The sequence below is a fragment of the Pangasianodon hypophthalmus genome, chromosome 2, assembly GCF_027358585.1.
Source record: "Pangasianodon hypophthalmus isolate fPanHyp1 chromosome 2, fPanHyp1.pri, whole genome shotgun sequence".
Lineage (NCBI taxonomy): Eukaryota > Metazoa > Chordata > Actinopteri > Siluriformes > Pangasiidae > Pangasianodon > Pangasianodon hypophthalmus.
The window spans coordinates 31,845,984-31,857,862 of NC_069711.1; the positions used below are offsets into that span (position 1 = coordinate 31,845,984).

The following is an 11,879-nucleotide window of genomic DNA, read 5'->3' on the forward strand; positions in this document are numbered from 1 at the left end:
AAACATGGTGTATTCAAATTATAATTGTGAATTTATGTTTTTGACACTCAAACATACGATACGCTTGTTCTAGAGGTTAAACGTATGTGAAATCTTTTCCTGGGCAACTGCCAAATATCAAAATGACATAAAAATGTCTTCTGTATTCTGACTTCTGATTCTTCTTCTGCTAAGATTCATAATACAGTAAAATACAGTACCTTTAAATAAGTAATGTTGGGCATCATTATTACAGAATCATTGACAGCGCTTGTATCATGACATCGTGATACACCAGTCATGCCTGATATCATATGCTGTCGTAAGTTGTCATTATGTTATCTGTAATTGTAATGATAGTTGTCATAATGTTAGTCATAACAAGTTAGTCATATGCAATTTTTTTCTAAATGTGCTTTAGTAAAAAGTATGATGTGTTGTTCTTTAATAAAAAAAAAAAAAATGCTGTTGTGTAAGAGTAATAAAATCTCTGCTCACCATTCACATAAACTAAAGATAAACAATCTACTGCGCTCCTGCCATATTGAGAGACTACGTCATGACACAGACAAGTTGGACTTCTGTGAACTCATGAATACCACAGCAGTAGGTTGTTCATATGGAATCTTCTCAGAAACCTGTTGAACACAACCCTGATGGAATGTAGAATAAATGATGGCAGGGTCTTATGTCATGTGTTAAGACGCGAAAGGGACCGCCACACATCCCACATGCCGAACATCTTGTCATAGAAGCATGAGTGATTGGAGCCATGCCTAGATGCACAGTCCCGTTTTAACAAAGCCGTAAGCATAAACCAGTCACTGTGAGCAAGCCTCTTTTAGCCCAAGCTCCACTCATAGATTTAGCTATGAGTCTGTACTGAGGCCTGGATGACAGCATGCCTGTGTGTTCTTCACTTTTAGACATGAGGCCACCCTGTGTGCCAGTTAGCCTATAATTAACATCCCTTGCATGACAGGACTTAAGCAGGAGACTGAGGGCTGGACTGCTACTGCTAGCCTGGCTTTATCTCACACAAAATAGTATTAGTATTGTGTTGAAAGAGAACACACCTTTACAACAGGCTTATGACTTTTACTGTGGGAAGAGTAACAGATGGTCATACAGGACACTTATCATTCTGTCAGTGAACAGTTGTACCGTGTATGCAAATGTTCAACCCTGTGCAGTATGTTCCAGGAAACACATTGTTAATTCCTCTCATGTTTACCTGTTATCATGTTTCCTATGTTTTACAGCGACAAGATTTGTTTAATATCAGCTTGCTATTCGAATAATCAAATCATCCCTCTACTGTCTAACATAACGCCAAAGTTTTGCTATGCCCCAACTTTGTACTGAATTGGCATTTTGAAATACAGAACGTCTCCTGTCTTCACCTGAAAATACCGAAAGGAATCTCTGCCCTACATGCAAGAGATTTTAGAACACAATTTTTAGAGGTTGTCCTATTTACAGGAAGATATAAATAATCAAAATATCATATTGCCCTCTGTTGGTTAGCATATGCAAGCACGCCTTCTAGTAACCATGAAATGACCAAGACTTCACTACCAGATTAGTTTAATCTTCAGTGTCAACTCTTTAAAAAAGCAGTTTAAAAGTTTTCACACCCTCTGCTGCCTGTGAGGTGAATTACAAATGCAATGCAGACACTGACAAGCCTTCCATTTTCCACAAACTGGCAATGCCCTATCTGTTATGTACACACCTTTTTCCCCCCTCATTTTCATCCCAGTTTTTTTGTCACCTGCAAATTCTGACCCAGCAGTCAGCTCTCTCCTACACAATATGGCCAAAGTATATGGACACCTGACCATCACCTTCATACTGTACGTGTTTGTTGAACATCTCATACCACATTTATTCCCCCTGTGCTGTTATAATAAGCTCCACTCTTCTGGGAAGCTTTCCACTAGATGTTGGAGTGCGGCTGTGGGGATTTGTGTTCATTCAGCTACAAGAGCATTACTGAGATCAGGCGCTGATGTTGGTGAGGAGGTCTGGGGTGCAGTCGGTGTTCCAGTTCATCCCAAAGGTGTTCAGTGGGGTTGAGGTCAGGGCTCTGTGCAGGACACTCGAGTTCTTCCACTCCATCCTTGGCAAACCATGTCTTCATGGACCTTACTTTGTGCACAGGGGCATTGTCATGCTGGAACAGGTTTGGGCTCGAAGGGAAAACTTAATGCTACAGAATATAAAGACATTGCATACAATTCTGTGCTTCCAGCTTTGTGGCACCAGTTTGAGGAAGGCCCACACATTGGTGCGATGGTCAGGTGTCCACATACTTTTGGCCGTATAGTGCATCTTATGACAGCTACCAACCGGGAAAGGTTAAGGCTAACATCTGCTTCCTCTGAGATATAAGAAGACAGCTAAGTGCATCTTTTCATGCTGTGTTACAGAGCAGTGTAATGCACTCGGAGGAAAGCACTATCTGCCCTCTTCCGCATACATGAGCTCACAGACACCTATGATTGGCTAGTGTCACTGTGATTGACAGGAGAGAAAGTATGCCACCCAGACAGCACAGTCAGTTTTGCTCCCTTGGCTCCAAGGCATGGATGGCTATGGCATCATCATCATCATCATCATCATCATGAGGGTTCAAACTCACAATCTCCTGAGTATAGGGCGAATGCTTTTCTGTCAGACCACTCAGCAGCCATGAGTTGTATTTTAAGGAAATGTGACAAACATGCATGCAACTCCAGCTGAGGCAGGATAAATGTAAAAAGCTTTGAATGAAGAAACAAAGTAGATCCACTGCAGGGCATACAGTAAGTAAGGAATAAAACACAACAGGGTGTGCTGAAGATACTCAACAACAGGGTGGTGTGATGCAGCCGGTATGAAGCGGTGTTACCATCACTAACCTGAAGCTGATTATTTTCCTATAATCCTATTTTCCAAATTATACCCCAGCAATCTGCCAACAATCCTTTATTTATTAATGAATGCAATGTCATACTTTTTATCCGTTTACAGTTACAGTTAATGCTGTGGAACATCCACAAATCACGTTAGAGCCTATTATCACTTTTATATTCATAACATTTTATATTCCTGGCAGAAAACTTCAAGTTTCAGCTTTACTGCAGACAGCAGTTTCAAAGTGCTCACACTGGAGACTCATTCCAAAAATGCTAATGTCTCCTCACAGAAAACATCATCATATCAATGATTTACCTGTGTGAGTTGTTAGTATAGAAAATAATGTACAATGAGTGCATTAATATAAACCTGTGGTTTGTAGCCAGAACTACTGTCATGCCGCTGTTATAGAAAACATTCAGAAAAACTTCCTGCCTAATTAGATTTGAGAATTGAACAAAGCTGTAGTATAATAAAAGCTGTCTTTGAATATATATGATTAATTAAGGTCTAGAGACATGTTTAAAATTGACATAGAGCACCTTTAAAGCACACAGATTGCCAGGATGAGAGAAAGTCTAACAGGCCTCGCTGCTGCTCTTCCTGTCCGTCTCCCTGTGTTCCCCTGCCTGCTTCATAAATAATTAAAGTGAACCAGAGAGAGAGATACAGAATGAGAGCGAGAGAGAGAAAGAGGGAGCAGAAAGTTTGTGAATTATTAAACCGCACTGAGGAGTAGAGAGGTCATGTTTCATGTTTTAGTGTGCCAAAGTAGTTGGATCTGTACCAGTAGCCCTTCTCTTTTCCTCCTCAGAGAAGAGTAATGCTTTAACACACTCTTCATTCCACTGCACATGTGGCAGCAAAAACACGACACAAAAACACATGGAAAGAGGAAATTCAGGGTTTAAGTGAATTGTAGCCAAGAACATTCTAGAGAATTCAGATTAGATTTACCCTGGCTGAAATGTGACATTGTTCTAAATGGCCTCACTACACATTAAGAAATGCTCTGATATTTAAATATTTGTTGTGTTATTATTTAGTTATTCATCTTAAAGCATGTTAATGAGTAACTACTACAACTACAGTAATTACAGTGAAACTAGTAGACACATTGACTAATTTAATTTATGTTAGTAGTAGTAGTAGTAGTAGTATACTATTTAACAGTAAGTAAGTAGTATCCAATACCTGTGGTGTAATTTTAGCATTTTCTAATGTATAGTTCTGAAAACTACTGGCTTTTTGAATGAATGAATGAATGAATGAATGAATGAACGAAAGTCTTTACAGTTCTGAAAACTACTGGCTTCCTGAACTGAAATTTGTTTCTTTTTTAAATATATCTCATCTACAAGTGACATTACAGCACTTTAAAGTCTGATTACCCCAAAAAGTGAAAAAAGAGAAAACTTTATTTAAAGATTTCATTGTGACTGCACTGGAGGTGCATGGTGGACATTTTTGAAGTCGGCATCTGATTAAAAACTGAACTGATTAGGCTTATATTGGTTTCATTACAGCACAAAAAGTAGCTATAAAACAACTTGATCAACTCGTGACTTTCACTGTGTAAGGAAATCACCCTTTGCTATGTTAAAGTGGCTCCATACATTTCGGGTTTTTTTTAATTTAGAGAAAAAAGTATAAGTCAAAAAAACTCAATTTTGGTCAAACATTTTTCATGTTTTTGTTGGCTTCCAGAATTCAACAATAGCTACATCTTATGAGTTTTCCCAGACCACCACACTTATCTGTAGCCTTTTTCAGTTGCCATTTTGAAAACATGGATGGAGAAATTAAAATATTGAAAGTATTACATAAGATAAGACAATCAAATAAGATCAGTTTCTACCAGCAGGAGAAAATATGACTAGCCCAATTTGACTAGCACACATTTGAGAGGAACATGTTGAGTTTTATGAGAGCACTAAAACAGCAAGTTGACCATTCTGATTAGATTTTGAGTGACTTATTTAAATGTGTGGTTTAAATTGTTTACAATTGTTCTAGATCTGAAATAATCATACAGTTGTAAAATATACCTCAGAAAAAGCAAAATATCCTTCTAGTGAATTTGACTGTCTTCTTGATTTTAGACTTTTCTGGTCCAGAAATTAGCTCCGCCCCCCAGCTGGAACACATCCCTGCTCTTTCTCATGAACAGGCAACTCATAAGGCCTGCATAAGCTATGCAGAAAGGGTGGGGATGGATGGGGCAAGACAACGGCCAGTTATGTTTGTTTTTTTTTTTAATTATGGTTGCAATTTGCCTTGCAGACAGCAGGGGGGATCCAAAAATTTAAAAATGCCCCTTTAAATTCTGAGCAAAGCATTTAAACAGATGAAAATGGTATGAAAATTGTAACATGGCTTGTTTGACATTTTGACATATTATTAATTTTTTATCAAACTTAAAATGGTTGTCATTTTTCTCATTCATATTAATTGAAGTTCATTGCAGTACTTAAAATCTGTAATCAGTGATATATACTACGCAGCCTGAAGAAGCAGGATTTGTTTGTATGTTTCAATTGTGGCAATTACTCAGAAATGAGCCAGTTAACAAGGATCCTAATTTTAATCTAGGGCTCGATTTTATAGAAAAATCCCACAACACTTGATGTGGTGGGTGAGACCACATCTGCAGCTCTGCCACGTTTCACAAAGCCTTACTACTAAACATGGCCCACATTGTACATACTGAGGTTTCAAAGGTCAGATCTAAAATGCGGAATAGAGACAAAAATTCAACCACATTTGTTTTTTCCTGTTGTGCAAAACACGAGGTTTGCTTTAGTTAGTTTTTAATGATGAGCTGCCATTAAAGAATACTCAAAACCTTTTTAAACTAATCTCTACCCATAGCATCTGCAGCATACTGTATGTGTGATTACCGTGGACAAAGAATTTCAACACTTTTCCCTGTACTGAGAAAAGAACAAAAGACCTTATGATTGGCAGTTGTTGAGGTAGTCAGCAAATGGCAACAACCTGCATTTTTATCTTATTACCTTCAAGAGAGCAAAGAGAGGAGGATTGATGAGGGAACATCTGTTTACAGCTGCTATAACGTAAGTGATAACATTGTCATGGATGTTCCACAACTATAAATGGATACAAAAGTATGACATTCTGTTTTTTAATACATACAAATATTAACGTTGGCAAATTGCTGTGGTATAAGAGGAATAAATCACTTCAGGATGTGCCGTTATAGGAAAATAATCAACTTCAGGGTGGTAACAGTAACTCTGATTCGCATCAGGCCACATTGCACCACGTCGTTGATTATTTTCCTGTAACGGCATGTCACGGGGTGTTTTATTCCTTATATACTCAACAAATGCTGTAGCTAGAGATTAGGTTGAGAAATTGAAGGAGTATTTCTTTAAATGTTTCTCAGAACCATGGGAAACACCAGGACACACACACACACACACCGCACACAGATTTGTACACACAAATGCACACATGCACACAGACAAAGTAACAATATGTTATTTAAACTTTATTTCTGGACTCAGTCTGCAACACTGGGTTTCTTATAAATAGCCCTATAATTTGCTTTCTGTGTGTGTGCGTGTGTGTGTGTGTGTGTGTGTGTGTGTGAATAATCTGGCAGCCTCTGGGTGCTTCAGTGTGTTAGTTTGCTGTTATTTTGACAGATCAGATGAGTGCGATTCTCCTTTTGGCGAGTTTGTGTTAATTGTGGAAAAGCAATTATTATCATTAAGAGATTTTTATCTTGGCCACAAGAGAGACTTATATCTGACTGGTAATGTTGTAGCTCCATTGACTTCTGGGTGGAAAATGAAAACTATACATAGATTTTTACAGTTTATCTACAAAACACAATTCCATGTTCATTTAATTAAGTGATTTCCTATTGAATCCTATTACAACTGATAGATTTTAAAAATCCAATAATTTGAATGTGTCTCATTAAGATGTCTAATGACAAAATAGTCAGCACATTCATTTTGCTCAAACTCTCATGCAGTTTGCTGTGGAGTGTCAGCGGGAATCAGGAAAACATCCATCACAAGACAAACAGAAAACACTGACCTTTCACATAGCTGGAAAATGCAATAAAAACGATATCAGAGGTGTTTAGCAACAGTGTCAACCAAGGATGAAAAATAATTGAAAACATTTCACAAAGGATTTGCAAACATCCAAACACCACAGCAGGAGACCTTAAAAAGTCCTTAGAGGCGAATAGAATGAAATAGTTTCATTATTAAGATCATAACATTCACCTTTTGACCATTTTTGTTACTGCTGAAAAATCCGTAACACCCAACCTGCACTAAATGTCCTGCTGGTCATAGGGTGTGCAAAGTTTGGCACTCAACTGTATTTCTCTCTTTCGATCATACAAAACACACCACTACTGTGTCACTGCAAATCAGTACTGCATTTCTTCTGAATGATCACTTTTTTCCTCTGATGAAAGATGTCTATCCTAAAGGATGTGGTCTCGTCCAAGATGACTCCGCCCCCATCCACATAGCACAAGGGCTCACTGATGAGAATGAAAATGTTGTAAATCATATACTATGTCCTCAACACCAGATCTCAACCCAATTGAACACTTATGGGAGATTTTGGAGAGATGTTTCCACTGTCGTCATCATTAAAACTCCAACTGAGGGAAAATGTTTTGGAAGAACAGTGTGTTCATCTCTCCAGTACACCACCACAGTGATTTGCAGAATCGGTGCTGAGGAGCACTGAAGCTGTTCTGGTGGCTCATGGTGGCCTGATACCTTGCTAACACACATTGTATTGTTTTTTCCTTTAATGTGTCACACATCTGCATGCTACTAAAATTGAGATCTAAGTAATGGGGGATTAAATGTTCTTTTCAGTTCCTGAATGCTGAAAATCTTTCCCTCACACTCCGCTCCCTCTTTTTAAACCAACACACACATAGCCGTGCCAAAAAGATGACTCACGTGTTTCTGAGTCGCCTGCATGGGTAATGAAATGGCTGATAACACACAGTGTAGGACTCTGACAGGACAGAATGGTTGGTATGGAAGATCTGCTGACCAGTTCCTGAATGCTGAGGACTGGCATGTGCTTTAACCGTCATATTTAGTTTCGGTTGTCATATTTCTAGTTTCTTTTGTTCTTCCATACTTATTTCTGGTCAGTTGATGGACACTTTGAGCATAGTGCACAACATAGAGGAGAGTAGAGGATGACAACAATCGTGAAGGTTACAGTCTGATTAACTACACACACTTCCCTGGACCTGGTTTCAGGAAATTTTTTGAACATGTTTAAGCACTGTAATGTGAGGTGATTAATGTGAAGTAAAAGTAAATTCTTTACTCAAATAAATATGCAACTACTTATCTAAATATGTTCTCTGGTAAAGGTTTCAATTCAGGTTAACAGACGTCCACCTCAACCACTGATGTTAGTTACTGAGTGCGCTTTTCACTAAGGAGCGAAGGAATGTGTGAAAACATTAGCTAAGGCTAACTAAAAACAGCTTCATTCCTAATCTCACAAATGTTAGCTAGCATTATAATAAGTATCTGAATGCTAATAGCTAGCTGCCACAATACCAAACTCTCCTGATAAATGCAAAGTGTACACCGCAGCAGATGGATATTGGGTCACATTCTTGTTCTAACATCTTTTAAGATCCTAGTTTAGATTTGTTAGTGATTTAGATCTGAGAATGCTAAAATCCTACAGATACTTAACACCAGATTTAAGTACAGTAACTGAGTATTTGTAATCTGTTACTTCCCACCTCTGACTGTAACACGATTCAGGATGTATTTATTGATACAGGGTTCTGTAAGTTGCTCTGGATAAGGGCATGTGCCAAATGCCATAAATGTAAATGTAATTAACTTTTCGAATATGGATTGAACAAAGCACTGCAGTTATTTCGGAACTGGATTTGAAACCATTGATTGTCGAGTAAGTAATACATTTGCACATTTGCAATGTTTACAAGGTCAATCAAATGGTCCCTTCCTGTTAAAGTAGATGTTTCTTGTCCATGTGATAATAATAGTGTTTTTCCACAGCATAGGTGGTTAAAAAATCCAAACACAGGGCTAGCTGTATCCTAGCCGTGTGTGTGTGTGAGAGAGAGAGAGAGAGAGAGAGAGAGTGCTTCATATCACATAACACTGCCTGTAAAATTAGGAGGAGTTTCTCTTGGGGTGATGGGCATGGGCAGAAAAATACTACTTGCATTTTTTAAAAATCATTTTAAAACTCATGTAATGGAGGCATGTACACCCAAACTCAGCTAGAGTGCCAATACTTTTAATTTTCAGTGAAAATACAGAGAAATTAAAAAAAAAAAAATTGGCTTTGTCTTTGTACGAGACAACTTGTGCCATTTGTGATTTTGGCATCATTTAAAGGTGGTGCCTAAAATGTAAAATTAAGCTACATATTTGCAAAAATTAAACATTTCTCAGGGGAAAGTTTCTTTTTTAGAAAAGAAACTTTGGCAGACAGTCACAACACTACAAAAGATTTTTGTGCCAGACGTTAAGTGATTTCAGGCAGACATATTAATTCTGCAATGGTAAGCTATTTTTTTTAGCTCCGCCCACATGTCCCGGCTTGACTCACGTGGTACCTGGCCAAGGAGGTACAATCACTCTTAAGTCGCTTTGGATAAAAGCGTCCATCATTTGGGGGGGAAAAAGGAAAATTAATAAATAATAAAAGGCAAAGTTTCAGATAACACTGAGTCATTCCTGCAGTCCCGTGTGGCTGAAGAAATGAACGAGGCAATCACGAGGGATTAAATTTGGATATCAAGTGTTCAAGTTGCGCAAAGGAAAAAGAGAAACAGCTGGTTCTCCTCAGTCCATTCTTTCACTCACACACTCACTCACTCACACACACATCTCTGTGTGTGTGTGAAATTCAACTATATAAATCAGTGTTTTAGGATAACTGATATATAAACTGAAGATACACACCTAAAAACAGGCTCATCCAGCATAAAAGGAAAAAACAGGGGTACCTGGAGGGCATTAACTCATGTTTTTTTCTCTCACATAGGAGCTCCTAGAGAGGAGCTTATTTTCTCATTTTCCTGCATGCAGGGGAGCCTATAGGGCACTGCATCTCCTTTTCATCATGTTTTCTCACATATAGTGAGCTTCAGGTTTTCTCTGCCTCGAAGGCACTTCATCATGTTTTATCTACCTTAAGTAAGAGTAAGATATTCCTTTATTTGTCCCGCAGTGGGGAAATTGCATCAGGGGCACCCTAGAGGGCACTTTACCACTTTTTTTTTTCTACTATAAGGACACCCTAGAGGGCACATTTATCACATTTTTTCTACTATAAGGACACCCTAGATTGCACTTTTGTGCCATTTCCTCGACCATAGGGGCATACTCAAAATTTCAAAAGCTTTAAAAAGTCATTCAGTGTTAATTAAATGTAAACATTTAAACATAAATGTAAACCAAACACTATCAAGCTTTATTAAAATACACTAATATATAGAATAATAAACTGTTTATTATTTTTTGATGCCATAAAGCTACTTAAATTGGCCTTGGCCTTAAACATTTCTACACTTTTAACGGTCTATGAATATGAATGATAAAGTAAAAACCTTGTGGTCTCTCAGCTAACCTCATATCACCAACCTTAGCTAACTTCAAGTAAATAAACTCATATTTATTACAGATGGACTCGAGAGGGATTTCAGGTTTCAGAGTTCCTATTGCATTATCAATATCTAGTGAGCTGTTGAAATCAACTTAAACCTGTTAAACTGTAATGTTACCATAACAACTAAGAATTTGTTCATCAGTAACAGTAGCTGAGTTAGTTCTGTATCTTAGTACACAGTTTTATGTAGCAATGTCATAATTTGTTTAATTATTTGCATATCAGTTGTGAAGTTAGACATATCAATGACTTTGAAACTATACTGTACTGCTTCTTTACAGAAATGCTCAGAAAGTGTGTTCTAAATGTAATAAACCAATAGGACCCCAAAACTAATTTGTATAATTCGACTCAGACGCACATTTCTGGCACTCTAGCTAACTCAGCATACCCAGTTTCTTTCAGACATGGACTACACACACTTACTCACCGTGCTCTGCGTCGTCGGTTTCTCAAACATGCTCTTCAGGTTGGTGAGTGGGATGTCGAACCTTTCGATGCGCCTGCTCTCCTCCAGGTCCTCTTTGGCGTCAGCAGCCCGTGTGTGTCCCGTTGCTTTCAGCTCCTCGCCTCTGCTTCCAGATTGAGTTTCCATTGTGAAAGAAATCGAACACCCGCCGCTTCCCCCACAAGAGCTGAGCCGACTACTGGTGCAGCAAGGACAGGAGCTGAGAGATGAAGATATGGAGGGAGAGAAGAGGAAAAGGAAACGGCCGAGCAGAGGATGTAGAGGACGGAATGCGTGGCACTGCCGTGATAGTGTCTGGGAGAGAGACCCGGACGGATCTGCTCGCAGGGAAGAGCGAGGGAAGAAGAAAGTAGGGGGAAAAAAAGTTAGGCTACAAATTTCTTCCAGTAAACACTTGTGCATACGTGTGCACACTCACCCACTCACACACACACACACACACACACAGGGGCAGGGATACAAACGCTGTGTGTAATCCAGGACACAGTCACATGTGCCCAGCTGGGAGGAAATGAGCTTCACTGCTGAACAAATCATGGAAACGTTAAAACAGCCCTCCCTTACCCACTGCCACTGCTTTTACACCAACACCCTTCCCTCTCAACACACACACACGCACACACACAAATCTAGTTTCCTTATTATGGCCCAGACTGACGGAAACCGTAGGTGACCTGCACTTTTTAAGTGAAAATAAAAAATATCAACAAGTTTTAAACCAAAGAGAGTATTTTCTATTTTGACCCCCGTAATCTCCCGGCTTATTATTCAGTAAGGAATAAAACATTTTACTGGTGTGCTGTTGTAGGAAAATAATCAATGACAGGGTTGCGTAATGACCTACTGTCAT

General features: G+C 38.7%; 1 protein-coding gene across 3 annotated transcripts in view; it reads right to left on the reverse strand.

The window, feature by feature from the left end:
- Positions 1 to 11,452, reverse strand: part of xirp2a (xin actin binding repeat containing 2a) — a 34,132-nt gene extending 22,680 nt beyond the window's left edge. The window contains exon 1 of one of the 3 annotated variants that reach the window (XM_026933191.3): positions 10,991 to 11,451. In XM_026933191.3, coding sequence (XP_026788992.3) covers positions 10,991 to 11,431 — 441 coding nt within the window. In that variant the 5' untranslated portion in view covers positions 11,432 to 11,451. Of the gene's footprint in view, positions 1 to 3,422; positions 3,532 to 10,990 lie in introns of those variants that run through there. The other 2 variants (XM_034312020.2, XM_053227988.1) reach the window with 2 other exon arrangements.
- Positions 11,453 to 11,879: the final 427 nt, after the last annotated feature.